General features: G+C 36.1%; 1 protein-coding gene across 17 annotated transcripts in view; it reads left to right on the top strand.

Annotated features, from left to right (window-relative positions):
• USP34 (ubiquitin specific peptidase 34) overlaps nucleotides 1-27,595 on the top strand; it is a 134,587-nt gene that overhangs the window by 65,373 nt on the left and 41,619 nt on the right. For 16 of the 17 annotated variants that reach the window (XM_054194306.1, XM_054194309.1, XM_054194297.1 and 13 more), the window contains 23 exons: nucleotides 359-454; nucleotides 1,579-1,661; nucleotides 2,962-3,116; nucleotides 3,951-4,064; nucleotides 4,886-4,985; nucleotides 5,133-5,292; nucleotides 5,741-5,867; nucleotides 5,967-6,114; nucleotides 9,118-9,218; nucleotides 10,693-10,902; nucleotides 11,525-11,650; nucleotides 12,437-12,559; nucleotides 12,687-12,770; nucleotides 13,099-13,185; nucleotides 14,339-14,539; nucleotides 15,856-15,938; nucleotides 17,265-17,305; nucleotides 18,206-18,330; nucleotides 19,419-19,571; nucleotides 20,212-20,316; nucleotides 21,442-21,497; nucleotides 21,598-21,718; nucleotides 25,294-25,477. In XM_054194306.1, the coding sequence (XP_054050281.1) occupies nucleotides 359-454; nucleotides 1,579-1,661; nucleotides 2,962-3,116; nucleotides 3,951-4,064; nucleotides 4,886-4,985; nucleotides 5,133-5,292; nucleotides 5,741-5,867; nucleotides 5,967-6,114; nucleotides 9,118-9,218; nucleotides 10,693-10,902; nucleotides 11,525-11,650; nucleotides 12,437-12,559; nucleotides 12,687-12,770; nucleotides 13,099-13,185; nucleotides 14,339-14,539; nucleotides 15,856-15,938; nucleotides 17,265-17,305; nucleotides 18,206-18,330; nucleotides 19,419-19,571; nucleotides 20,212-20,316; nucleotides 21,442-21,497; nucleotides 21,598-21,718; nucleotides 25,294-25,477 (2,783 nt within the window). The remainder of the gene's footprint in view (nucleotides 1-358; nucleotides 455-1,578; nucleotides 1,662-2,961; nucleotides 3,117-3,950; nucleotides 4,065-4,885; nucleotides 4,986-5,132; nucleotides 5,293-5,740; nucleotides 5,868-5,966; nucleotides 6,115-9,117; nucleotides 9,219-10,692; nucleotides 10,903-11,524; nucleotides 11,651-12,436; nucleotides 12,560-12,686; nucleotides 12,771-13,098; nucleotides 13,186-14,338; nucleotides 14,540-15,855; nucleotides 15,939-17,264; nucleotides 17,306-18,205; nucleotides 18,331-19,418; nucleotides 19,572-20,211; nucleotides 20,317-21,441; nucleotides 21,498-21,597; nucleotides 21,719-25,293; nucleotides 25,478-27,595) is intronic. The other variant, XM_054194294.1, reaches the window with a different exon arrangement.

Raw genomic sequence — 27,595 nt, 5'->3', positions numbered from 1 at the left:
AAGATTATAGTGATTATCAACAATTTTTCTTGGCTTTCTTGACATGAGATTTAAATATATGCCCAGTTCTGAGTTTTGGCTTAGACTTTTTCTGAATTAGGGCCTTTAGAAAAAGTTTTCTTGGTCTCAAAAGGAAGTGTTCGGTCAGTCCTATGCCTGAAAATGACGACATTGGGGAGCCTTACGGATGGCAAGGAAGAAGAGAGTATTGTACTGGAAAATACTCCTGAATTCATGGTCGATGGACAATCGAATGTTTGCTTTGGTTTTGTGTGTATGCAGTTTTCCTATAATAAGTGTCTAATTTCTGATCTTTTTAAGCAAACTGTAATACTTTCTGCCCTTTAAATTGGCACAGGTGGGCAGAAAAGGAACTTAATATGATGAAACTTTTCTTTGATAATTTGGTACACTACATTCAGGCGGTCAGGGAAGGACGACATAAACATGCATTGTAAGTACACAACTGACTTTGAGTGATATTTTATGCTTTTAAATGTTTCTTTTCTGCTTTTCTTCTGGTGCTTCTGATGTGTTCTTATAAGTAAATACTTTCTATAGGAACATTACATGCTTGGGGAGAGAAAGGTCTATAAAAACAATAACATTTTAAATAGCTTCCTTTTCCTTAAAAAACCTGTGCAACTACTGTCCTGTCATTTCTGTTGGACGTTATGTTGAATATTTGTTTACAAATAAAACGCAAAGATTTTATATATTCAAATCAGTTTAAAGTGATTTCATGGCATAAAATTATTCAAATGTTTTAGTTCTAAGATCTGTTACTTTGCAGTAGTTTTTTTCTGTTTAACACATTCATCCACACTTTCCAGTCTGTGTGATGAAAATCAGGTGTACGTACACAAGTGATACAATTTCTAGCATCTGAATCCCAGAGGAATAGACCATTCAGGCTTTGACAGATGTCAAAGTCGGTATGTAAATATGGGCACCCACAGTTGAAAAACGTTGCTATTTATGGGTCACATTCTTACTTCATCATACACCTTTATGTTGGACGTTGCTATAGTGAGAAATCGCTTCAAAAAGCTGTTTGAGAGTGGGATGAATTGCTGTAAATTCAGGCAAAACGGTACCTTGTTCTGCTTCTTGGACTGCTAAGCTTCTACCTTATAACTAGCAATAAAGTTAATGTTTTTACGCAAGTTATGAAAATATTTTTATTACAAGTATGTATCAGCTGGAATCGGAATTCAGAGTAGAAATATCAATATTTTACAAGTTAGAGAAAAAATTAAGGTCAGATCCTACAAGGTGCTAATGACAAAATGATGCACTTGAATTGGACTATATGCCAAGAAACCCCCCTTACATCCCCCCAGAAGAGAACAAAACAAAGTACCTTACCTAGTAATGAGTAGTGTGTCATTCCACTTGTTTGCTGTGGTTCCGTAATGTGTACAGCTGGACTAGAGACTATATACTGAACTACAAGTTCAGAAAGAAACTTATAAGCAGAAAATTATTTATGCTTTTGAGAGGCATGAGTGGGGGGAAAAAAGTTATGACAATAAACAGTTAAATAAACTTCTGTTTTTATACAAATTTAAATTTTAGATACAGCCACAGTGCAGAAGTTCAAGTTCGTCTTCAATTCCTGACATGTGTGTTTTCAACTCTAGGATCACCGGATCATTTCAGTAAGTATTCGAGGTTACCTTATCAGAGAAGCACCTCATAGTAAGGCTCACATAATTCTTAATAATCAATGTTAGCTTAAATAAATGTATTTTAAACAGATACAGTTTTAAATAATCTCATACTGTTTCAAAAGAAGGAAGATTTTTTTGACAAAAGCACAGAACCAACACTGGAGTTTAGATTCTGTTGCAGTTCTGTGAGAACAAATTTTTATGTTCTCTGTGCATCAGTTTCTCTAGATATTAGGATTGTAGTAACTACTGAAATGAAGGTAATATATTCTGTATTTGTGGGTTTTGGTTCACGTCCATAGTGTTCCCAGAGATCTTTTACTGGCATGCGCTGTAAATAAGTTGTGATTCCCAAAAGGAATACTTCTTTATATCTTAATGCCGTCAGAAATTGGTTTACACTCCCTGTAGGGTCTTTTGCAAAAGTGGTATTCTGTATGACGGCTGATCTGTACCGAGGCTGAAATCTTTTCACTCTACGAGGCTAAAAATGGAAATCTTTTGATGTGGCTGATGGAATTCGAAGTTAAATATAATTTTCTGTTGTTTTAGTAACCCTTGGTGGCTTTCCCATCTGTAAATTGTTTTGGCCGCTTTCTTCTTGAGCCCTTGTAAACTAAGAGCCTGCAGTGTTGTCTCAGCATCAGCTCTGTGCAGACTTTCAGTTGACTGTATATTGAGATCATTTGTTAAAATGGCTGAAGGGAGGAGTCATTTGGGTAGTCTCATTATAGGTAGCCAAAGTTATCATACAATGCATGGCTTGTCCCTCTGGGCATTGGAGTAGAGTACAGGAATAAATGAGGATATCTGCAGCCAAGAGGAAAAAAAAACTTGTAACGCTGTATTCGCTATCATTGATAGGATAGCCACAATTCTTTTTAAAGAAATTTGTTGGAGTCACAGATGGTTATATGCCAACAAAAAAAATAAACCTACAGTTTTCTTGAAAGGAGTAACAGTGAAATAATTGCAGAGACACTATTTTCAGCCACAGTCTCAATACCCATCTCAAAGCTGAACTCTAGGTTGTGCCCAGTAATTGCTTACGAAGTGAGAAACAACCTGCCGTTTGGTACGAGATCTCAGGTCAGCCCACGCTACTCATTGTGTAGTGACAACTCACAGCACTAATGACCAAAACCCCTAGCTGATTGCCAGCTCTGAAAGGGGACAAGTATTACAAAAAACTATTCTGATTTTTCTGTACATATTCCTGGGTTTTGTAGAATATTGCTGTATATTTGATGTTATAAAGGAGGAGTTAAAAATACTTCCCTAATTTTAGGGCTGAGTTTAGAACAAGTGGACATACTGTGGCACTGCTTAGTAGAAGATTCTGAATGTTACGATGATGCACTACACTGGTTTTTAAATCAAGTACGAAGTAAAGATCAGCATGCTATGGGTATGGAGACTTACAAACATCTTTTTTTGGAAAAGGTACGTAGAGAGTTAATTGCAACCTTATTCATTCTAATTAAAGTGTTTCTTTCCGTATCAGCACTATTTAACGTATTTTAAATAGTTTCTATGAAGCTTCTGCAGTAGTCTGGGAGGGCCTCACTTGTCATGCAATGATTTTTCTCTGCTACCTGACTTTAAAAATGACTTTTCTTCTTTTTGGGAGGGGCATATAAATGTCATCCATACATCCACTGAAAATACGTACATGCAGCAGTAGAGCCTTTTGCAAGGGCTCCCATCCATTTCGACAGATAACGTTACAAAAATGATGGATTGTGCAATAGTTAATGTAGTCTAGTTCTTTCTCAAGGTTACACGGTTTTTGTCTAGTTTTTTAAGCGTGTGAGTCTTTTGAACGGACACGTCATGTATGCTCACTACTTGTCCTGCTGTTGATAAATTAAGCAGCTAATGTTACAACAATAATTTTTGTTCCCCCCTGCGCTGTTACAGTCCAAGTCAGTGATAGAGAAGAGAGGTTTGTTTAAGCCACTTATAGTTTAATTTTTGTGTTGTGTATATATATAAATTGTAGAGATATTGTGTATATATATAAACATATAATTGTATATATGTAGTATATATATAAATATAATAATATATATAGTATATATATAAATTTTGTATTGTGTATATATAAAAAGAGTGTGATCTTTTGCAAGAATGTATTTTAATTGATCTACTATATTCGAATATGATTGGTAGTAACAATGACATTTTTCTCACTAATGCAGTAAAACCCTGTAATCGCTATCCATTCCCTCCCTGAATTTTTTTTTTTCCATACTAAAGTGTATTTATTTTATTTAGATGCCACAACTAAAACCTGAAACTATTAGTATGACTGGCCTAAACCTCTTCCAGCATTTGTGTAATTTGGCTCGATTGGCTACTAGTGCATATGATGGAGGCTCAAACTCGGAGGTAAGCCTAGATTCTGTGCTTTTCTTCTTTCTGAGGGAAGGGGAACCTTAAATCACTTATCTGCAACGGCACATCTCTTGAGAACTTACTGGCTTGAATATTGTTTACTGGTTGGAGATAATAATGCCCCAGCCCATCGTGGTGCGGTCCGTACAGATTTCTGCCTTGAGGACAGCCCCAGAAGCTCAGGACTCAAATGCAGGACTGAAGCGGAAATAAAAAGAGACCAGTGATCCTGACCTTCTCTCATGACTTTGAGCATCTGTAGATTTTGTCTCCCGGGGTGGAGATAGGGTAGCACAAAGAAAACGATACCTGTTACCTTTGTCTCTTTGTGCAGTTTGTCATATTCTTACCGTAACTGAACTGTATTCGCTAGTGTGTTTAAAGAATGGGTTCTTTAGTTTTTTATCCAGAGAAACTATCTTAGAAATAAAATGGTATATAGGATATTTTTCTGTGAATTGATTTGAGGCAATTTCTAATTAAAATTTCTATTCTTGCAATGAATACCAATAATAGTTGTTGTTTTAAGGCTTCATTTAAAAAGTATTCCTGTTCGTCAAAAATGAAAATTCACTCTTTTGAATTTTAACGCCTTCTCCTTATGCTTCAAAGTAGGAAGATGTTTCTCTGAAAGTTAGGATTTTACAGTAATTGATGTGTGCAGTGATGAGAGCCCAAGCAGAGGAAAAACAGAAATATTTTTAGTAATTTCATCAAGAGGCAAATAAAATGTCCAGGTCAGAAAAGTAAAGTGCCCAGTAAAATAATGAGGCAACGTTTTGTTTGTGTGTTTGTTTTCTTTTTTGTCAAAACAGTTGTGTGGCATGGACCAGTTCTGGGGTATTGCTTTACGAGCACAGTCTGGTGACGTCAGTCGAGCGGCTATCCAGTATATCAACTCTTATTACATCAATGGTATGAATTTTCATTTTTTATTTTTGTTCTCTGTTTAAAATGTTGTAAAGAATATCTAGTGTTACCTTTTTTTTATTATTATTCTCAGTTTTAAAATGCACGGTCTCAAAGTTGGGCTTATGTAATTTACTTTAACTGATGTTGCAGGTAAAACCGGTCTTGAAAAAGAGCAGGAATTTATTAGCAAGTGTATGGAGAGTCTGATGATAGCTTCCAGTAACCTCGAGCAAGACTCTCATTCAAGTCTGACCATTATTGAAAGAGGACTCTTAATGCTGAAGACACACCTGGAGGCTTTTAGGAGAAGGTAGATAATATATTTGGATGCGGAATTTATTTCCATTCCTCTTATCGTAATGATGAAGGAGTTATGAGTTACTGTTAATTTAAGTAGTAATTTCTTTGGTTTTCTTTGTGTAAAGTAAGGACAGTAGTGGATAATTTTGTAATATTGTAATTAATTGTAATTGTAAAATTTGTAATATATAAGGTTTAAACAGGTACAAGAATCGGCTCTTCTCCTTGTATAAAATATGGATGTGGTTCATGTTGCCCCATGCCTCACCAAAGAAACTTTTTCAAAGTTGTTTTAGTTTTGTTTGAAAAATAGTGCGAATATGAGTAAATCCCTCTTATTTTGAAAAAACGGTGAATGAGGGGACAAGTTTTGTCTTTCCTCTCATTGTTTGTAGAACATTTGTGCTAAATAGATTTTGACAAAAATACTTTTTCACTGTTTTTACCTGCTTCTTAAGGTTTGCATATCATCTGAGACAGTGGCAGATTGAAGGCACTGGTATCAGCAGTCACTTGAAAGCCCTGAGTGACAAACAGTCGCTACCGCTAAGAATTGTATGTCAGCCCGCTGGCCTTCCCGACAAGGTAGTTAAAATGTCGCCCTTTTACAAGTATGTCCTACGTTGTTGAATTTCGGTATGTCCACTGGGCGCTTAGAAAAATAAACTATGTGTTTTATTTCAGATGACTATAGAAATGTACCCTAGTGATCAGGTGGCCGATCTACGGGCAGAAGTCACCCATTGGTACGAAAATTTGCAGAAGGAGCAGATAAATCAACAAGCGCAGCTTCAGGAGTTTGGCCAAAGCAGCCGCAAAGGGGATTTCCCTGGTAAGATGTAGTACTCGTACCTGTATTTCTTGCCCTTACAAGGGTTCATCCATTTAGAGTTTAGAAGATTATGGTCTTTTTCTTCCCCAGGTATCCTAAATAAAAAAGCATTATGATTTATTATCTTCTAGCTGTAGTTATACTTATCATCAGTCTCACTTTTAATTAATAATGTTGTTTCTTAAGCGCTGCCGTTTATTTGAAGTAGCAAAGAAAATGTAGATCTACCAAAGGAGCTTAGATGTAGCCAAGCTCCAAGTCCCAGTAGACTTTGCTCCATGTTGGTTTTCTTCTCGTTGTTTTTATTAATTATGTTGTTTTCTGTAATTTGGAGACTGTTACAGAGAACCTTATTCTGTGTTTTGTGAAATCTATACGTTTCTGGCTCTGCCATTGATTCAGAATTTGAAGTCATAATTCAACTTCATAATTTATACTCTACTTATATGTATTCCAGTCAGGTGTAAGATTTTCCTTGCTCCTGCAAACTGCTTTTTAATTTATGATCATCCTGTAGCAAAAATGATCATTCATCCTCTTTTGATGCACTTAATTTGGAACGTCACCTTGCTCCTGAGATGCTCATTGCTTGCTTACAGGGTGATGAATATGCATCCTGTTGTTGTTCGCTTTCTTTATGTGTTTTGGAGAGAATGAGAACTTCTGCTTTATCCTTTAGGAGGAGGACATTTTCTAAATCCTACTGATGCTACATATGATAGCATTCTTATCCATCGTTGCTGTTCAAAATGTTATTGTTTTCTGAATTATCTTCTTGTCAATGTTTTCTTGTTTTCTTTCTTTCTCATTATGAGCAAGAGTTAGCATGTAATGCATATTATCTCAACAAATTCTGTCCTTGAACATCTTTTTCCAACACCACTGACCATGTGGAAACATGAATCCGGCTTTCTTTTCATAGTTCAACAACTTCTTAAAAAAATGTTTTAATGAGACACACTGTCAGTAAACCTGAATTTTAGACATCTTAATTACCCTCTTTGTGTAATTACCCTCTTTTCCAGCCACTCATCAGAAGCTGTTTTAGTGAAGAAACTATCTTGTTTTCACCAAGTGTAGCCACATAGCAGAAATTTTTATTTTTGTTTTAGGTGGGAGTTTAGAAACACGTGATTCAGAAAATTCAGAATTGCAGTCCAGCAGTGCGGTCATGTTACATACATACAATGTCTTTTTTTTTTTTTTTTTTTTGTAGAATGCCTGTGCTGATATCCATAATTTGGTACACATTTTGTGGATATTATTTTTTTTTTCTGTGTGTATTACACTAATTGTTAACATACCTTAACTGTGAGAAACTGGAGAACCATAACATTTATATCTGTGGGTTCATAAAGCTAGTGTCCTACAGTAGGTTTAAAACCTGTATCAAGCCTCTAAGTGCTTTGTCCTGTAATTGGTATCTGTGTTGGCTGATAAATGCATAAAATCCTCCAGTGGCTAAACCTCTTATTAACCAAACTCCTGAAGAAGTGTCTTTGCCTTGTTCTGTGCATGCCACTGTGTGTTTGGAATAATTTAGTCACAGGATTTTTGCTTTTCAACTGCTAATTTTCAGAAGATAGGACTGAAACTAGGACTTGCAGTTAAAACCTGTAGTTTTACTCATTTGTTCCTTATTTGGGGGACTGTACTGTAGTTTTTTTTTTTTTTAAGGACTTTCTAATAACAAAGATCTTTGTGAATTATGGTTCAGTGTTGACTGTTTACACTTAAAAATGTAAGTCATTCTGCATCACAGGTGGCACGTGACATAAGGTACATAGTGCACGCCTCTGTCTCGGTGACCTTTTGCTGTGTCCACTTAAATATACCTGTATTAATTAAACAAAAACCAGTGCCTGGTTAAGAACCTAAAATGGCTATTATTTCATCAACTGAAGTAGAAATCTGAACAGAATTTATCAAATTCCAGTAAAAATTGAAGTCATTTCCAGCACCTTTGCGCAAAGTGTTACTTTCATTTTGCCGCTTTTGGGATTCATGAGCAAATGGTATGTCTGAAGTGCTACCAGTCACATCTAACACCCACTGTCTTACAAGGAAATTTAGTTTGAGAAGATGAAGACACTGAAAATTAATGTTAAACAGACTGTTACAGAGGTAAGGTAACTACTGATGTCAAAAATGAAGCTGTAGGTTCTGAGGTGGCCTAAAAGAACCTTAGAGCATTTATTAGTCACAGGTACGTTTCTGAAGGTTTTTGCCATCATGCTTCTGTCAAGGGAATATCCAGGAAGCCAAAACGTGTCTGTAAGTAGTAGGTGCATTCACGTTTATTGAATGTTCCTTTTAACTCTCTTTCACTACAATAAAATTAATAATTATTTTTGTCCATTTACCAGACATTTACCACATGTTTCTTTTGAGGCCCCAATATCTCTTGTAACATCTCTTGCTCATTTGAAATCTGCAGCGCTCAGGGAAATGTGGGATTGCATTTGCTTCTCCCTCTGTCTTGTGAAATCTGGCACTAGTTTGCTGAAGTGCAGAAGATGGTGGATGTTCAGATTTCTTGTTCAGCATTGAGAATTCTTTGGAGGGTGTGCTTGGTTTTCCCTTTTTGAAGTTCATGACATTTTGAGTTCCAACTTACATTTAAGATAATTATTGCTTCTTTGCCTTTGCTGACTTTATCACAGGTGTGTGATACAAAGGGACTTTGTCGATCCCAATAGCTTTCCGTTATCCTTCTCTGGCATAGCATTATTTACTACAAAATATGGAGGGCGTGTTTTAATTGCATTGCGGACACTTTTCACTACAAGATTGGGTGAACTGTTACTGAACAGGGTATTTCTAAATACACGCAGACAAATTTAGTTTATTGTAATAACCAGTTTTCATAAGGAAATTGCATTGCAGTTTTGCCTCATTTTAATTGCTGCTGAAGGGTGTACTGTTAAAAACAAGTCTTAGCACTTTCATTAGAAAATGAAGTTATGATTGCAGAAATGTATTGAAATAATGTTTTTATCCTAGGTGGCCTCATGGGACCTGTGAGAATGATTTCATCTGGGCATGAACTGACAACTGATTATGATGAAAAGACGCTGCATGAATTGGGTTTTAAGGATATGCAGGTATTACCAGCATATAGGTAGCAGTCACTGAAAAAGGTTGCTTGATATGTTGCTTTTGTCTTGTGCAGCTGTTACACGTAGAGGTGGTGGAGGGTATAGTTTTCTTCAGGAGCATCCTGCAGTTTTCTGAAACTAGCTGTTTCATCCTATCCAATGTGTGCCTCCTGTAAGCTCAAATTAATACTGTCAGTCCTTGCTGCTTTTGTCAGTCTTTAAAATAATTAATTTATAATAAATAGTTATGTTAGCGGATGTGAAAACTCAAATTGTGGAAAAAAAAAAATTCAATTTTTTCATTCGTCAAGGAAAACTAGGGACCAATGAAAACAAAATAAAGTATCCCCATTTTGTCTGGATTGTTGAACTCCTGTTATTTCCACGGTAGCAGTGACTAGCTCTCCTTTCATGGGTTAAATCTGAAGCATTTTTAAGGCTTATTTTTATTTTTTTATTTTGATTCAGAGTTCCTGTTAGTGACCTACTCATAAGTTTGATGAAGTCTACAGTATAGAAAAGCCTAATTTGATTTGTATGAATGACATGAATGACATCGTGACTGGTTTAGGGAGCTGGGACTGTAACAGCACTTACCAGCAGATCATCTCATATGTTCTTTCTATATAAAGGAAAATGAAACTCGATGACACACCTTCAGGGATCCGCTAATAGACTTTTGGAATGATAATCGCAGTCTGAAACGCTTACGTGTGCCATTGCTGGCTCTTAGCACTTGTAGCAGTTGGTCTGTCTTGACTCTTGAGGTTCCAAACGGAATGATCTGTTGGACTACGTCTTCAATTGTTCATTGCTTCCTTTTGCTAAATGAATTGGGTTAATTCAAAAGCAAAACCAGATTTTAAAGTAAATTTTTCTCGTTAGCATCGATTAATAGAATTGAAATATGGTGCAGTCAGATGAATTCTTATGTTCACAGAACTCGAAGGAGCAGTAACATGCAGTTTAAATCAATATACGGAGGTGATACCTAGTCAGCAGGACGAGTTGACCTGAGAATGGCTTTCCACAACGTGGTTATGCGAGCATAACAAATGTCTGCTTTTCCAGCTGCACTGCTATTTGCGTTGCTACCCCCTCGCTAGCATTATTCTGGTCCTTTGAGCCAATTTATCTCATTTTTCCTTTGGGTTAGTTTTTGTACCATTTCATTAATGTACTGAGAAGTCAGAACTTGAGTCTCCCCAGCCTGAATGGCAAAATTATGGATGCCAGACAAGGAAACAGGACTGTCTGCTGTAACAACAGCAAACAGCGTATGCAACTGCACCATGAATGCCTTCAGTGAAAGCTTTAAGCCAAACCAAGCTTTAATTATGGCAGGTGCTTGAAATACCGCTCAGCAAAGATTTGACAACAAAGATATCGATGTATCTGTAAGTTCTTAATTCTGATCTTGTTGAAAACATTCTGTGGTTTTAGCATATGTGTTTTTCAAATTGTTTCTCTCTATGTCTAGATGGTGTTTGTATCCCTGGGCGCACCAAGGAGAGAACGTAAAGGGGAAGGTGTTCAGCTTCCAGCATCTTGCCTACCTCCTCCTCAGAAGGACAACATTCCGATGCTTCTACTCCTGCAAGAACCTCACCTTACCACCCTTTTTGATTTGTTAGAGATGCTTGCCTCTTTTAAGCCTCCTTCTGGAGAAGTGGCTATGGAAGATAGTGAGGTAGAGTAACTTTATTAGAATAATTACATTTAAGTCTTATTTAATTGGATCTATTTGTTCTGTCCAGCCTACATCTTGTGTAGTCTATCCAATTGGTAGATACGTTTATTGTCTGTATATTCACATTTCATGTATGGTATAATCATTATGATTTTTCTGATTCTCTTAACAACATTGTTCTGATATATTTAAAATGTTTTAAATATTGTAGAAGCTATAAAAAAAGTAATTCTTAAGAAAGAATATTGAATATTTAAATAGATGTGACTAATAATGGGAATCGGCTGGAAGAAGGGTCAGTAAAGGTTTTATTGCAAAACCTCAAGTTTTAGGTCTTCTATGCCATCATTAGCTTGTGGGAAATTAAATAACTACTAGTATATTCAAATCAGTAGTTTATTAAGTTTTATTTACACTCAAATATTTCAAAATACGTGATAACGGTGTAAAGATAATGAACTTGCAGCTTCAGGGAGACTTCAACTATCACGTTCTATTTAAGAATCTATGTTAGATAGGAAACAGATAGCTTCTTAGTTAAGAATAAACACATTTTTGTACTTGGAAATCTTATTTTCATAATGAAATTCACAATAAGAAAGGTTGTTCTATGGTTTGTCAGAGTGCAAGGTGTGAAGAACTCCATCTCCATGCAGAAAACTTATCCAGACGTGTCTGGGAACTGTTAATGCTTCTGCCAACGTGCCCTAATATGTTGCAGGCATTCCAGAATATTTCAGATGAGCAGGTAAACAAAGAATGCTTTTTTTTACATGTTTATCTTTATTATACATGAATGTTTTAGTGTCTAGTGTTTCAGTTGAAATTTACCCAAAGAGGAATGTTAAATAGTAAGTATGCTGCAACACAAGTAAACCTAATAAGCAAACCTAATAATTCTTACAAAATTAAACTAAACAGAGATGTCAGTTTAGTTCCCTGAAGTTTATTTTTGTGATTTCTTTAAAAAAAAAAAAATAAATGAAAAGAGTAGTCAATACTAATTGTCACAATCTTTTGGTTTGAATTGAAACAGCAGTTTCTTCACTTACGGCCCTGCTTTAACATTATGACTGTTGCGATAGCAATCCTTTTGTAGTCTCTTCGAGAATTTCAAAACATAGCTACTTACCTAATTGGTTTTCTGCCCTGTAGACGGAAATTTGGCTCTTTTTACGTTGTGGAAATGTAAGTATTAGCAGTTTTTAGATATTATGGTTCTTTATGGACACATGCATCAAAATTTTGGTGAAAGTTATAATTTAGAGTCTAACTTTTAGCTTCTACTTTAAAGTGGTGTGTACATTAGCTTATAATAGTGTTGGAGGTTTATTCAAATTTCATTGCTGAATTCACATTATTCAAATTGTTAGTCATGTATAGAAATATGCTTTAAAATGTCTAATTTCAAACAATAGATGAAAATAAAAACCAAATCATTTGTCCACGCCGCTTTAAAAATCCTCTCCTTGCATTTTTTTAGATAGATCAGCATTGCGTATAATTGTGTTAATTGCATTCTGTCTTTTTTAAGAGTAATGATGGCTTTAGCTGGAAGGATCTTCTGCGAATAAAAAGTGCCCATAAACTTTTGTACGCCCTGGAAATTATTGAAGCTTTGGGAAAGCCCAACAGGAGAATAAGACGTGAATCTACGGTAATAGAGTTCCTTGCACAGAATATGTGTTTTTTCTCTCTGAACCAAAGCATATCTTGATGAGTTATTTCATAGTATATTAATTCTTTAACTGTTTTTACAATGAATTGTTCTTGTTTCTCTTTAGGGAAGTTATAGCGATCTCTACCCAGATTCAGATGATTCCAGTGAAGACCAAATAGAAAATAGTAAAAACACATGGAGCTGCAAGGTTTGATTTTCTTACAGTATTCTGTGATACCTAATACAGCTTTCCAAAAAGGATATAAAATGAAAACCCATTTAAAACATTAACTGTCTTAAAGTTTTTGGTCTCAAATTTAGGTATAATGTTTTAAAGTTTTCTGTGTTATTAGGCCTGTAAATTTGTCATAGTTGTGTACAACTATTTCTTTTGGTTTTCGTAATATATCCAGCTGAATAGTGTATCAGATTTATTTTTTCTAATTTATTTATAAAGCTTAGGTTGGTATCTAACTGAACTTAGTGATATGTCCGTATTTGCTTTTTCTCACATTGGTTCCATAATATACTTGCAGTTTGTTGCTGCTGGAGGGCTCCAACAGTTACTAGAAATTTTCAATTCTGGAATCTTAGAGCCCAAAGAACAGGAATCGTGGACTGTGGTAGGTGTTTATTCACCCTTTTTCTCCAGAATAACGTAGCTGTCATTTATAAAGACTTCATTACTTTCAGCCTTTGTAATAGTTACTTTCCTGTAGTAAGTGAAATAAATTAATTTTATAATTGAAACCACCAGAGGCTGTGCAAAGCAGCTTTTTGTTGAATATTTTATATTCCTGGAAGAATTTATTTTCTGTAAAAAAAAAATCTTCATGCTTCTGCTTTTTTATGTTTTAAAACCACCCTTTGTATTTTTCTGTGTGTTTTTGGTTTAATTTTTTGTCCAGTTTTAAAAAACTCCTGGTTTGTAGAACATAGAATTGTAGATCATGGGAACGCCTTAGAGGAAAAAACAATCTGGGTTCCATTTTTAGGAATGATTGCAACTGCATTGCATATCACATTTTTTTTTAAAAAGTCAAAATTTGCCGAACAAGAAGGGAGTACTTTACTTTTGCCTTTTTTCTGCTTGTTCTAGGGAAGGTTGTCATTTGGAAGCTTTTATTATAGTCTGTTTTTAAAAGCAGTAATCTGTGAGTTATCTTCCCCTCTGAAGAAATACCATTTTCCCTTGTTGGCACTGAGGCAAAAGCGGTAGCACGCCGTGGCTATGGTGTTAATAAGACATCTTTCAATAATGAACATTATTACTAGCCATGGCCTCACAGCTGAGAGCCGTGAAAACTCATCTCAAGGGTTACCAAAGGCATCAGTGGTTTTCATCTAACAAGGGATGTTGCAATACAAAATGGTATTTTTAAAGTAGTAGCTATTGTTTCTGCATGGTTAAATGTATTAAACTTGAAAGCACTTCTGTATATGGTACTCTATACCCCGTGCTATAGTTGAATACAATGCAGGAAAGGCTTTTAACTCCTATACCATTTCCTCTCTGTTATTTCATGCATTGAGTAATAGAATGCCTTGAATGTACCTGTTAATAGGACTATGAAATGTTCTCATTGTAAGAAGTAACTTTTTTTTTAATAGCCTTCCTCTTTAGTGTCTATTCTGGTGAGGTTTTGCCAGTTAGTTCTAACTGTTTATCCTTTGTACCTTACATAAGCTTTTCATTTTGAATTCTGTAGTAGGTGTAGAACTATTTGTAAGCTAAGTCCCTGAAAAAATAAAATTTCATTTTCTTCGTATTCACAGTGGCAGCTAGACTGTCTTGCTTGCTTGCTGAAGCTGATATGCCAGTTTGCAGTTGATCCTTCCGATCTGGATTTGGCTTACCATGATGTCTTTGCCTGGTCTGGTGTAGCGGAGAGTCACAGAAAAAGAACGTGGCCAGGCAAATCAAGGAAGACTGCGAGTGACCACGCAAAGGGCCTTCACATACCTCGTTTAACAGAGGTAAGAGATAAACAGAGCGCCTGTTTTGGGAACTTTAGAAAAATGACACCTTTGGTGTGTGAAGCCTTTATTTTGGTAATAATGTAGTGGAAAAGTTACTACTAATAATTTATATCCTACACGTTATTCCCCTCTAAAAAGTATTTTAATTGCTTTAAACTTGGCAGTTCTAGAAGCTGAAATCAAAAGGGTTTTGGTGATTGGTGAGCCCATGAGATGGGAGTTTCAGAATTCCAGTGCTTTATCCCTGTTTCTTAGATTTTGTTTTCCAAATTAATTACTCCTTTTTTTATGGTAACTTGTTACATAGGCTGTCCCCATCCTCACTAAACCCATTTTAGATCCCTTTAGTAAACGCTAAAATAACTTACTCTACTAAGGATACCGGAGTGAGTGGATGGTAAACTTATCTAAACCTGTAAACCTTCCTGCCAGATTCCTGCAAGCTAATTTCCTAATGTAGACCAAGAAAATGGAGTATTTTGGCATCAGAGATATAAATGGATTGCTTTTGGGCACAGGACCAGCTGTGATTGCCAGAAAGCGTAGATCTGAACTGTGAGCTGGAGCCCAACTTCCCATTTGTCATTGTTATATGTGGGAAGACCTTAACTATTCTTTAAGTATGAGATAGTTTTGACAAAACAGATCCTTACATTGCCAAAGTTACTATGATACAGGGAAATTACCAAATGGATTAAATTTTTCAACATTGGCTGTGTGTAAATGCTGCTACCAGTCTCTATAACTGGTTTTAAATTGTTAATTGTCATTGATGAATATTTTTGATTGCAGTGGATTTGCTGTCTAAATATTTTAAGACTTTTTTCAGATTTGGATTTTAAAATTCTGTGTAGCCTGTCAGATTCTCTAAAGATGAATAATTTAAGTGAATGTATAGTCAATAAAATGTGTTGATCCCAGAGACAGGCAAAGTCATCCTCAACCCTGTCTCAAGCCCAAGATTTTTAAAAGGAAGTGAACAGTCCTTGCTTTTAAAAATAATACCGTGTTTTTACTAAAAGGATTGAATAAATGGTTGATTTTTCTATTCAGTTAAATTGTCTTTCTTAGAGAAATAGAATGAAATTTTTGCCTCTAGACTTAGTCAATGAAACACAGGATTTTAGATCTGCTTTAATAAAAAACAATACAAGTTTTAACTATGGAGATGCTATGATTTGTCATTTGCTCTTCTTCCCTCGACACAGGTGGGTGTGTTTTAGATTCACAGTGTGTATAATTTAAAAACAGATCAAAAAGCTTGTTGTTATATTAACTGTGTTTTTTTTTTCTTTTGACTTCAATTTTTAAAGGTGTTTCTTGTACTTGTCCAGGGAACCAGTTTGATTCAGCGACTTATGTCAGTTGCTTATACATATGACAACTTGGCACCTAGGTACAATATCTTTTTATTTTTATAATAAAGCTAATCAAGTGTGCACATTTTCATCTCTGCTTTAAATAAAGTAAATAACTCTTTCACTTGTAGTTCCCATCAATGCCCAGAGACTTAAATTCCTGATATGGGTGTTAGACTTGCTTTTCTTAGTCGCCTCTTTTGGTATTTATCCTGCCCCTGGAGGAGGAGGGAGAGAGAGGAGAGTGGTGAGAACTCTCAATTGTCGTCAGTGATAGAAAAATCAATTAACTAAACAAATTATGAGAAGTGTTTTGGGTTTTTTTTTTAAAAGTGTAAAGTAATTAAGCATCATAGAATGCCTTGTTGTTTAACCAGTTGTTCTCCAGGGTATAAGACAGGCAGCAACAAAATATATATGGTATGCTCTCACAAATTTTCATGCCAAAACTATTTCTTTGTTCTCTCTGTAGCAATTGGCATCTCGATTTCAAGGCAATATAAAGGAGAAATTAAAAGAAATCCACTTTTAAGCTGCTTATTCATCTGCTGGTTTTGACTTATTTTTCCCATCCTAATAACGTTCGCTTGTTGTTGCTGAAATTACCCGTAGCGTTTTAGTGAGTGTGCGTGTACCAAAGGCAAAAGTTTACCTTCAGAAACAGGCTGTTAGAGATTTTTGTCCTTTTTGTCTTTTTTCCTGAGGAAAGCAGTTCTGTGTAAAACTGCATCATGACAGAGTCGGACTGAAGGTGGGGAGGACGGGTTTTTTGCTACATTTGCTGTTTTAAAATGATTTGATTCCAAGTGATGAATAGTGCATTTGACCATGTTTTTAAAAGATTGTTAAGGATATTCAGAGCATCTCCAGTCAAGTCTGCCAGTCTGCCTAACTTTAGCTGAGTTGCAGGAATAATTTTAAATATATACAGTATGGTTTTGGTTTTGTAACCCTTTACTGCAATTTATAAGAATGTAAGCAAATAAATACAAGCACTTAAAATTTGTCTAAAGTTTGCCAATATTTGTTCATAGTGCACTTCTCTGAAGAATTCTAGCTTTCTTCTGTATGGGTCAGTTCTTAGTTCTGTTTTACATCTCTTTTTTGGATAAAATAAAGGGGTTGTAGGTATTTTTTCTTGACTTTTTATTTTGTAGTCAGTAAAGCTTGAAGATTTTCGTAGTTTTATTATTGTTGCTAATTTTGAAACATGCAGGAAATGAATCCTTTTAAGATAAACATTTTAGTTTTCTTTCTTAATGGGTGCTTAAGACTAACTGTGTTGTTACTTGTGTGTATTTCTAAATGATAACCCATTACGTCCTGTGGTAAAGTTCAACTGGCTTTATCTTCTTCCTGTTCAGGGTGTTGAAAGCTCAGTCTGATCACAGATCAAGACACGAAGGTTAGTGCTGCAAAACAGCTGTACGTTATGAACGAATAGTAATGAAAATGAGAACAAATTATGTGTTTGTTTATGCCACTATGAGAATGCTGTAAGATTGCGCTCCTTGGTAGTATTAGGGCTGTTATAATCTAGGTGAGAATACACAGAGAGGCTTTCTTTCTCTGGAAATAGTTTTATATGAATTGAAATTTTGTACTGTGGCTATGCTTTCATCTCCAGAAGAGCTGGGTTTGGTAGGAAACCCAGCTGTATTCTTATCTTCCAAAGAGCAGCATATATAACGCCATAAGAGAGTTGCCAATAGCCACCTTTATTCCGGTTTACAAAAATCATTCTGGGCCCAGAATTCCTTGGAGCTCTCCCCCTCTTGTGGAGGTTTCTTACAAAAGGTCAAAATGACCTGTGTCAGATTAAGCCTGTATCAAAGTAATTATCAAAAGTACAGCACAGACGTGCGTAAATATAGGTATCTCCTCCTAGCTTTATACATTGCCTTCAATTTTTCCACTTTGTTCTCCCCTGAGGATGTTCATGTCTATGAACTGGAATTCTCAGTAAATGCTGTGTATCACCTACTAAAGTCTTACTTTTAGTTGTTAAGAAGAAAGGAACAGATATACTAGCGAGCCCAGGGAAATGTTCACGTTAAGACATGATGCAAGCCGTTAGCAAAGGTCATACTTAGAGCAATCTCATTTAGATGTCATCAGTAGTCGAGCAGTCAGTACTTAGAAACCACATTGGTAAAATTCTCAGTTTAGGTAGTATCGCATCTACCAGTAAGGATTTAGTCTTGTACATTAGCACGACTGAAATATGTGCTTAGAAGTATCCTCAACCTAAAAAGCCTCTTCTGTTCGTTAGAGCATGATTTACTCTTATCTCATTTTCTTTCAGTCACTCATTATTCAATGTGGCTGTTGGTGAGTTGGGCTCACTGCTGCTCCTTGGTGAAATCCAGCCTGGCAGACAGCGATCATTTGCAAGACTGGCTAAAGAAGCTTACCCTGCTTATTCCAGAGGTGTGTTAAAGGAGAGCTTGTTGCATCACTAATTAGTGCATAATAGGGAACAAGTTTCATTAAATTCAAAACATGTTGTTTCCTGCTAAAACTAGGCAGGATCTGGCTCAAGTTACTTGTAATCCTGTTTAAGGAGTAATCCGTTGTAGCTAAAATACCATGTAAGATGGCACATTTGTGGTTGATTGCAAACCAGTTCATAAACTCTTGTCTTTGTTCTTGGCTTCTGTTTGAAGGTAATTTTTTCATTGTCATTAGTCGAAATTTCTGGGTGATGCCCTCTAACGTGGATTAGTCTATATATACTTCCCCCATTATATTTTTTTTCAGCTATACTTTTTATCACAAAATGAGGTGAATGACGTCGATGTGAAAATGTTTGTCATTACTGAATCTTTGCCTAGTTTTAAGGGGGTTTTTTTGATGTAAGAAAAACCTGAAAATTGCATAAAGATATGCATAGTAGAAAATTTTTCTATTTACTAGTGATTGCTTAAAGGCGCAACATGGACATGGTGTGATAATTATTACCTGCTGCTTTATTACTCGAGCACAGAAAAAGCTTACCTGCTGACTCCATTTAAAAACCCTGAAAAAGAAAGAATGCAAACTTCCAAAGCGGGATTAGAGTTAGTCTGTGAATATTTTTCTGAAGACTAAAAGAAAGAAGAAAATAATTCTTCTAGTGAAATTAAACAAACTAACCATACAGTTAGGAATGAGTAAGCGTAAGTTCCGGCGTCACACAGATTTCCCTGATTTGCCCAGATGTGATATTTTCTGCTTAGCAATATTTCTGTTTTACTGGCTGTAATCTTTACCGTAGAAAATATGTAACTCAAGAGACAAAGGGCACAGACAAATCAGCTTTTTTTGTTAGAATGGTCGGTCTTTTTTGCATTTTTCTGTAAGTAATGTACATGTACGTTATTTGTAATACGTGTTTTTGGAAAGACGTTCTACATTTATAACCTGAGAGGTATTTTGAGAGGAACTTAATTATGTACACAGGAAAGAAAAGTCAACAAAAGAAAAAAAATCTTCTAAATAATATGCGTAATCATTTAATTCTTTTATTTTTCATAAAGACTGCCGTTCGCCATGAGTCTTGCAATGGTTTATACAAGTTATCTCTCTCTGGTCTGGATGGGGGAGACTCAATTAATCGATCCTTTCTGTTGCTGGCTGCATCAACTTTATTAAAATTTCTCCCTGATGCTCAAGCTCTGAAACCAATCCGGGTAAGAATTTAAGAAATTACAAGACTTTGTCAAAGATCTGTTTAGACTTACTTTTGTTAATATAAAAATAAGAAATGGTAGCACATATTATCATTATGTCTGATGTAGTGCTTCTGATATACTGAGATATTAAGACTTTAGATGCTTCCAGAAACGTCACAAAAGTAGTTAAAGCCGTGACACTTTAAAAAACAGAGTTTTAAACTATTGATATTTTTTAAAAAAATTAAAACCATCTGCAGAAGATTTTGCATTATTTGACTCATTTTCAGAAGAGTTTAAAATTAGGCTTGTACTAACGAACGTTGAAATCAACAGAAGTTTCTCATGTTTAGTCTAATACCGAAAAATTTGCAACCTGCAGTGGTTAGGATGGAGTCAGTACTATTTAATTATTTTTTTTAAGTGTCTGGCAGATCATCCTGCTAATCTTTAAAGAAAATTAATAAATATTTCAGAAGAAAAATAGAACGTGCACTGTTAACCGTTGTAAAATACATTGTTCCTATACTTGGCTTATCTTAAACAGGGGCTTGTTGAAAGTAATATTCTTGTAACAGTTACTGGGTTTACTACAGTTTTGTCATACGCAGTTATTTTGTCCGAGGTACTTCAGAACAAAAGCAATTTCTTTTCACAGATAGAGGATTACGAAGAAGAAACAGTGCTGCGACCAGGTTGTAAGGAATATTTTTGGCTGCTGTGCAAATTGATTGATAACATACATGTCAAAGATGCAAGCCAGGTAGGTTTTGCTTTGCATTCATATGAATGTTTGCTTTTTTAAAATTCGGGTATTCAGGCCACTTTTACTTCAGTAAGAGACATTTTTAGTTAAGATATGGTGAACTGCTGTGAACAGCTCTTGGAACTTTGCCATCTCCCGCCTTTCTTTACTCTCTGATGTGTATTTAGTAGCTCTTGGCCAAACAAAGCTTCAGATACTGAACCTGTAGAGTCAAGAAGCGGGAATGGGTATAATACACAAAGAGGGTGAACTCAGGTGAAGGTAACTGACATTGGGAATACTGTAATTATCTGAGAGATTCACTGTTGATAATTTCAATGCGGTCTAAGGAGGGGGTAATCAAGTGTTTGACTAAAGCTGAAAGAGCAGAAAATTTCAGTTAACAGCCACTCGGCAGAGGTTAGAAAACTTTTTCACAACTTCTGAAACATCTCTAAAGGGTTAAAGCTACCTTTTGGGCAAACTCTGCAACTGCTTGTGCTGGCTGGTGGCCCTGCATAAATCTCTCTAGTTCATTCTGAGTCTTGTGGCAGGAGTGTGGGAAGAGAAGAAAGACAAAGCCTTAATCCTCATTTCTCAAGAATGGAAAAGTCTTTGTCCTCTCTTAACTCTGCATCTTCCCAGTAGAGGCAAAAGTTTTGCCCCCCCCATCATTCCTCCGCTCAGTTTCCTTCCATCTCTGTTTTATTCATTGAATCTCTTAGCTAGGCTGCAGTCCTGCCTACTTCTGCATGTTGCTCAAGCAAGAAGTAGGACTTTTCAACTTTCTGACGGCAAATTGTGTGTTCTTGTGAGAAATAACAAACGCTTTAAAATAGTACTATGCCATTTTTTCAGTATGGTAGATATAGTATATTTTGTGGGATCTGGAATTGAAAGGATAAATGTTACTTCATTTGAACTGTACGGCACCGATTTTAAAAAAACAGTTTTATCCCATTTATAAAAATGTATTCAAATATTGTTGCAAGCATGTTTGAAAAACGAGTTTTAATTGTCCCTGGTTTTTCTGTCTGCAATAAGAAAAGCATAACCATAGTTTCAGACTAGGCTTATAAATTGTAATTCGTGAAGTACGTAATTATTTTCCATTTATATTCCATTTTCTTTATTTTTAATCAGACCACGCTGCTTGACTTAGACGCACTAGCAAGACACCTGGCTGACTGCATTCGGAGGTAAGGTTTGCTAAATGTAATTTCACTTGTAAATTGCATTATATTTATTGTTAGCGGGACAGTGTTTTAACATTTCTTTTGTATATATGTGTACATATAGCAGAGAAATCCTTGACCATCAAGATGGTAATATAGAAGATGATGGACTTACAGGACTACTTCGTCTTGCAACAAGTGTTATTAAGCACAAACCACCCTTTAAATTTTCTCGTGAGGGCCAGGTAAGAAAAGGACACTGAAAGACCGTAAAGAGATCAAAATAGTATCGTCGCGTCTTACGGTACTTTCTTCGTTTCACCTTTTTTCTCCTACTTTAATCACAGGGATCGATATATGAGAGTATGTCATATTTCTAGCCTTAGGATGATGGATAAAAACACACATATCATTCATTATTAAAAAGTAGCACGTACAGTCCCTTCCCTTTCTAACTATATTTAATTTCAGGATGCAGTTCCTACATCCTAGAAATTTTATTTATTTTCATTTATTATCTTTAAATGTTTTCAGCATTGATCAGTATTAACGGGTTTAAAAGTCATTAACAACAGCTGCTTTTTGACCATATCCTGGGACAGTTGTGATCTAAAAGCAGCTTTTAAGCGCTACATCTACACAGAGGCAGACACGTATTACAAGAATATTACATTCCACCTCTGCTTGTACGATGGGAGAGTGGCTAGGCAGAAGCAGCTGCTAAAAAATTTCTACTTTGTGTTTTGGGGCCATATTGTCTAAAAAAAAAAAATATCAAGATTTGTTGTGTAAAAGCTCACTTACACCAATGGTTTTTGCTGTAGACTGTACTGAGCTTATGACTGAACCTTTAGTGAGGTTTGACCAGGAAAATGGTTCCCTGTGTCCAATTATGTTGTATATATCCTGTCTGTTACTCTGTCTGTTGTCATAACATGTCCATGAAGGTAATTCTACAGTCCAAAAGTTTTAATAGTGCCCACATTGTGCACTACCTACCATAAAGTTACATTGCTGACAGCATTTTAAAAGACTACTACTTTGTAATTTTCCCGGAATAACTCTATTTTAAGTACAGAGAGCTTGCAGATTAAATTAGGAGCAAGAGTTCAGTTCACAGAGTGCTTTGTGGAGAATGATGTGGTAATTAAAATAGGAGAGGTATGCAAAGATCAGGTTTATGTAGGCTGGAGATATGAAAAGTATGAGAAGAAAACAAAATGGAAGATTAAGTAGAGAGGAGTGATGCTCTGCAGAATCCTAAAGTAGGTTGCACATAAGTAGTATATCACAGGGAGGCCAGAAATTCGATCGGAAAAATGGATGAGTGTGAACAGAGCAGTATCCACAACAAACTTCTCAAAAAGAGTTTGGCTTTGCTGACAGGGTCTTTGAACGTTTTCTCAGACTAAGTTATGATCTTATGTTATTTTTTTTTAATTCTGAACATCTTTTAATTTTTTAATTAAGAGCACCTATTAACTGCACATGATAAAGTGCATTAGTGAAGAGTTTTGTCTTGTGTTCAGTGTTACAGAACAGGATTGTGAAACCACATGCTTCCCTCTGAGCAAAGGCTGGTGGAAAAAATACCCAGGAAAATACACTGGCAAACACTGAAGATAGTTTAGACTTGCCCAGAGGAATCTGATGTTCCGCTGTGCCTTTTCTTCCCTACAGATTCCTTCTCTTACTAAGTAAACAAAATTATAGTTTGGCAAATACTGTCAAACTTTAAAGGTCACGTTTTGTGACAATATTGGATACTCGATCTACCTTCTTTCACGTCTTTTATAGATAATCACTGCCTACCTTATTCTGCACTAAGTGGACAAAAATACATTTTTAATACACGCTAGCTAGCACATCTTCACTAGAAAGGTAGATCTTAAGGCCACTTTGATGGTAAAGAGACACATTTTTAATAAGATTTTGCATTCGGCCTCTGAGCAAAATCATCTGTAGAGTTCTTTGTCTTCCCTGCTCCAACACGTGAGAATTCAATAAGCACAAATGCAAGATTGAGAGTGTTAATCAGAAAAAGATAGATCCGGATCTCTGAAGTTATGGCTTTTCTACTCTGGGACACCTTCATGTGGCTGGTGCGTTAAAACACCCGTTTGACAAAGGCTGCAGCTGAAAGCACAGCCTCAGACTCCCCTGAGTGCACGCAGCTGGTTTGCCGATGAGCAGTAATCACGGACACCTGACAAGCACGGCCAGGCATCAAAAGGAGTGGGGCTGCTGCCCCCCAACCACTCCTGGCGCAGACTAACTATCAGCAAACCAGGTACCTATCTATTTATTTCTAATTTTATGCATTTTCTTTCTCCAAAGTGTGGAGAAATCTGGAAGAACTTTGGCTAGCAATATTGCCCAGAAGACCAATCCATGTTATTCAGCTGTAAAAATACGACCCTGGTTGTAAGATTTTCTATTAAGACTATGGAAGTTTCCCTGCATGCTGAAACAAGGCTTCTAATGGTGATTTTGCTGTGTGCTCTGCAAGCGCCCCTTTTTTGAAATATTTAGAATTTCGTTAGATTTTACAGCAGAGTCTGGCCTTTCAACCTTAAAAGACTTCTTAACTGAATATTCAGGAATATACCCTGAAATTCAGGGGAAATTCAGGAAGAACACTTTTTTAATTACAGTCTAGAAATTGTAGAATGAAGTATAATAGTTGGATTGGTAGCCTGTGCTCTACAAATGGAGGAAGAATTTTGTCCCTAAAAAACAGCCAAGAAGGTGTCTTTGAGGAGAGAAAACCATCAAAATTCTACAGAAGAGGAGGATTTATTGCCTGAATATACAGACAACTAAAATGATACACTACTAATATAATTTACTGATTAAATACAACTTGTTAAGATTGCAGACAGTGTACAGAAGCAGTGAAGTGTAGGCTGTGGATCGCGTCATCAGACAAAGTATGCACATGAATTGCTGGTTGTTTAAGGAAATTTGTTGAAATATTGCTTTATAAATTCTGCTCAGTTTCTTCTTTCATGGTCTCTCATTATACCACTTAAATGACTAATTAGTAACGTTCACCTTGTAGCTAAAAGGTGGAGGAAAGCCTTTTCTGCGCTTCTTTAAAGGTGCTGTAGTTGTGGAAGAGTATGACCAGCATTCTTACAAGATCTATACAGATCTCTTTTTTTCTTTGTTGTCCTTTTAATGTTTTACTTTTGATTTCATTTTATTTAATTAAATTGCCTACGTATAGAAGGAAGGTATTGAAGTTTGGACAGATCCATCTCAGTTTTTCAGTTTATTCATGTGGGACGCTAAAAATAAATAACAATGTGTAATATGTATTTGTCGTGCAAAGGCAACCTGACCTGGTACAGCTGTGTTTGGTGCCTTTTGTGGTTCAGTTAATATTCCAAACAAGAAACAATACAAAAATACACTTACAGTACATGTGGTACATAATTCAGTGCATGTTTTATAAAACTCAAACTAATACAGTGATTAAGGTCACCTGCTGTCTTTCCCTAGAAGAAACTAGTCTCAAAGTTACCAAAAATACATGTGTATGGTTTGTCAAATTAAATTATCGGTCATGAATCGAGCATAATTTGTCATTCTTTTTGAGTGGACATGTTTCTCTTTAGGCCATAATGTGTTTACACGTGTGCACTTTATGTAGTATAAAGAAAATTTTTCAAATTCATAATTCAGAACTTGTACACGAGTCAGAAAGTTTTGTAAATGAGAGAGGTCTAGAAGTTTCCAGAAGATTGCTAATACATGACTGTCGTCTTTTAAGAATGTGGTCAAGCTGCTAAACCTGCCGATTGAACTGTTTTTACAGGAGTTTCTGAGGGACATCTTCAATCTTCTGTTCTTGCTGCCAAGTTTGAAAGATCGACAACAGCCAAAATGCAAGTCCCATTCTTCAAGGGCTGCGGCTTATGACTTGTTGGTAGAAATGGTAAAGGGCTCCGTGGAAAACTACAGGCTGCTCCACAACTGGGTTATGGCACAACATATGCAGTGTAAGAACCCATATTCATATATAGCTTTTGAGTATGTTTTAGAAAACTAGTCCATTTTCTGTTCATTTTGGGTGTGTTTTGAATTTTCAGATTTATAAAAATTCAGTAAGGAAAATGGAAGCGTACTCATAATACGGGCCCCCATTCTGAAAACTGTGTTCATGATGGTGATGGCTGCCCACCGTTGTGAACACTCCTGCAACCACGGAGTTTCCATTTCCTCTTGAAATACATTAGAAGTGTCTGCAGTTAATGACTTTCTAAAAATAATGATCTGTTAAGAATGCATAGGTAGAAACAGGGAAAGGAAAAGGTGACACAGAATATTTTTAGGCTTAAACTGAATAGTCCTGCTTTCCGAAAGGAGTAATGAAGTAAGACGACGTTGCCACTAACGCTGCTCTTAAAATTCTACTTCGTAGCTCTACTTCTTATCCACCATCACTTATGGTAGCGTCACAGAGCAGATAAGGCATCTTTTGCTCACCTAGCAAATGAGTGTATTTAATCGCGTGTATAATTTTCAGATCATCTGTTCTTATATATGGGTTATTTAAAGTATACGGTCCTGTTAAATGACACTAACACATAGATAACATTGTTAGAGTGGATTTAACATGTTTTACGGGCTTGTGCTGGATTTTAATTTCTGTTTTCCCTTTCTAACATAAAGAAACATGGTATGTTTATGTGTAAACCAAAGTCTGTAGACCCCACTGAGGTACTGTAGGCGTGTTGGGTGTTAACAGCACTGCTGTGTTTCCAGAGTCTCTGATACCGTTGTAGTTGAGTTTCAGTCCGTACCCAGATGTCTGCATACAGTGCTAATACAATTCTGTTATGCCTCTTGGCTTTCATGCTTCCTGTGTTTTGGAAGCTCAGTTCCTATGTATAATATGTAAATTACCAGAATTTGAAGTTAGTTAATATTTTATCTTCGATGTGCAAACTCTTGTTATGCATTTTTAGCTTGACAGGTTTCCTTTCACATGCCCAGTTTAAATTCCTGTAACCTGAGGACCTGTAATTTATTATAATCTATGGAATTGATTTAGTGCCTTACAGTTCAGGAAGCAAAAGAGAAATCTGATCGTAATAATGTTTTGTGTGCTGTACTCATATGCCTGGGGCCTTCTAAAAAGCCTCCAAAGTCTCTTATGTTCAGCAAAAATATTCTGAAGAAGATGTTTTATGAAAATATTGGATATTTCTGTTTGCTGTGAGTGCAGCTGCCGCTGCTGAGGTTGTCTGTATCTCTCCAGGTACAACCAGTGATTTTTTTACAGTTAGTATTTTTCTCACTCCAAATCCCAGTAACTCCTGGGTGCTGAAGTTTTCTGAACATTTACCACAGTTGGTGCTTTCTCCCAGGTTACTCTTGTCTGGATTGTCTGTTCCTTCCTGAGTTCTCCCAAGCCATCTGGTCTCTGCTTCTGCTCCTGTATCTCAGGTTCACGTTAATGTTAATTTTCTGACAACTGGCAGAGTGCCATTGTCTCTTTCGTTAAAGTCTTGTTATTCCATTGACGTGATCCAAAGAGCCTTAAAACTGGATTTTACCACTTTCCTTATCTCTGTAATCTTCTTAGTCTTTAAAAATCTCTTCGTCTTAGGCCCATCTCTCCGTTCTTCTTAGCAGAAACATTAAGGAAAATATCCTGTCTTTGGTTTTAATGTTTTAGATTTGCGGTTCACTGGAGAAATTTTTGATGCTGCCACTTGTACAGTTGTTGTCCTCTGGTCTCACCAGTTGCTATCACTGCTGTTCTACCATTTTTTCTCACACTTCTAACTGATTGAAGCCAGGATGCTCTTAAGAGATGTCAGCAAAATAAAGTAAAAGGAAATCTAGTATATTTTCCTTGGGACAGAAAAAACCCTATTTTCGGGTTCCAATCAAAAATGCTGTTATTAAGACTCTATTTTGGCAGTCATATCAAAATGTACAACTGTATACTGTTCTTCAGACTTATACTAGTAGGGATAATGTAAAGTAGTTGTACAGTTTTAACTGCTGCAACAACAGACCAAGACTAATAAAAACCTCATTGAGTTCAAAGGAAGGAAACAGGACCGGCTGCTTTGCTTTCTGGGAAGTTTAAGATAGTGTCTGATGTT

This window comes from Rissa tridactyla, chromosome 3, assembly GCF_028500815.1.
Source record: "Rissa tridactyla isolate bRisTri1 chromosome 3, bRisTri1.patW.cur.20221130, whole genome shotgun sequence".
In the NCBI taxonomy this organism is placed as follows: domain Eukaryota; kingdom Metazoa; phylum Chordata; class Aves; order Charadriiformes; family Laridae; genus Rissa; species Rissa tridactyla.
This window is presented reverse-complemented; position numbering and strand designations above follow the sequence as displayed.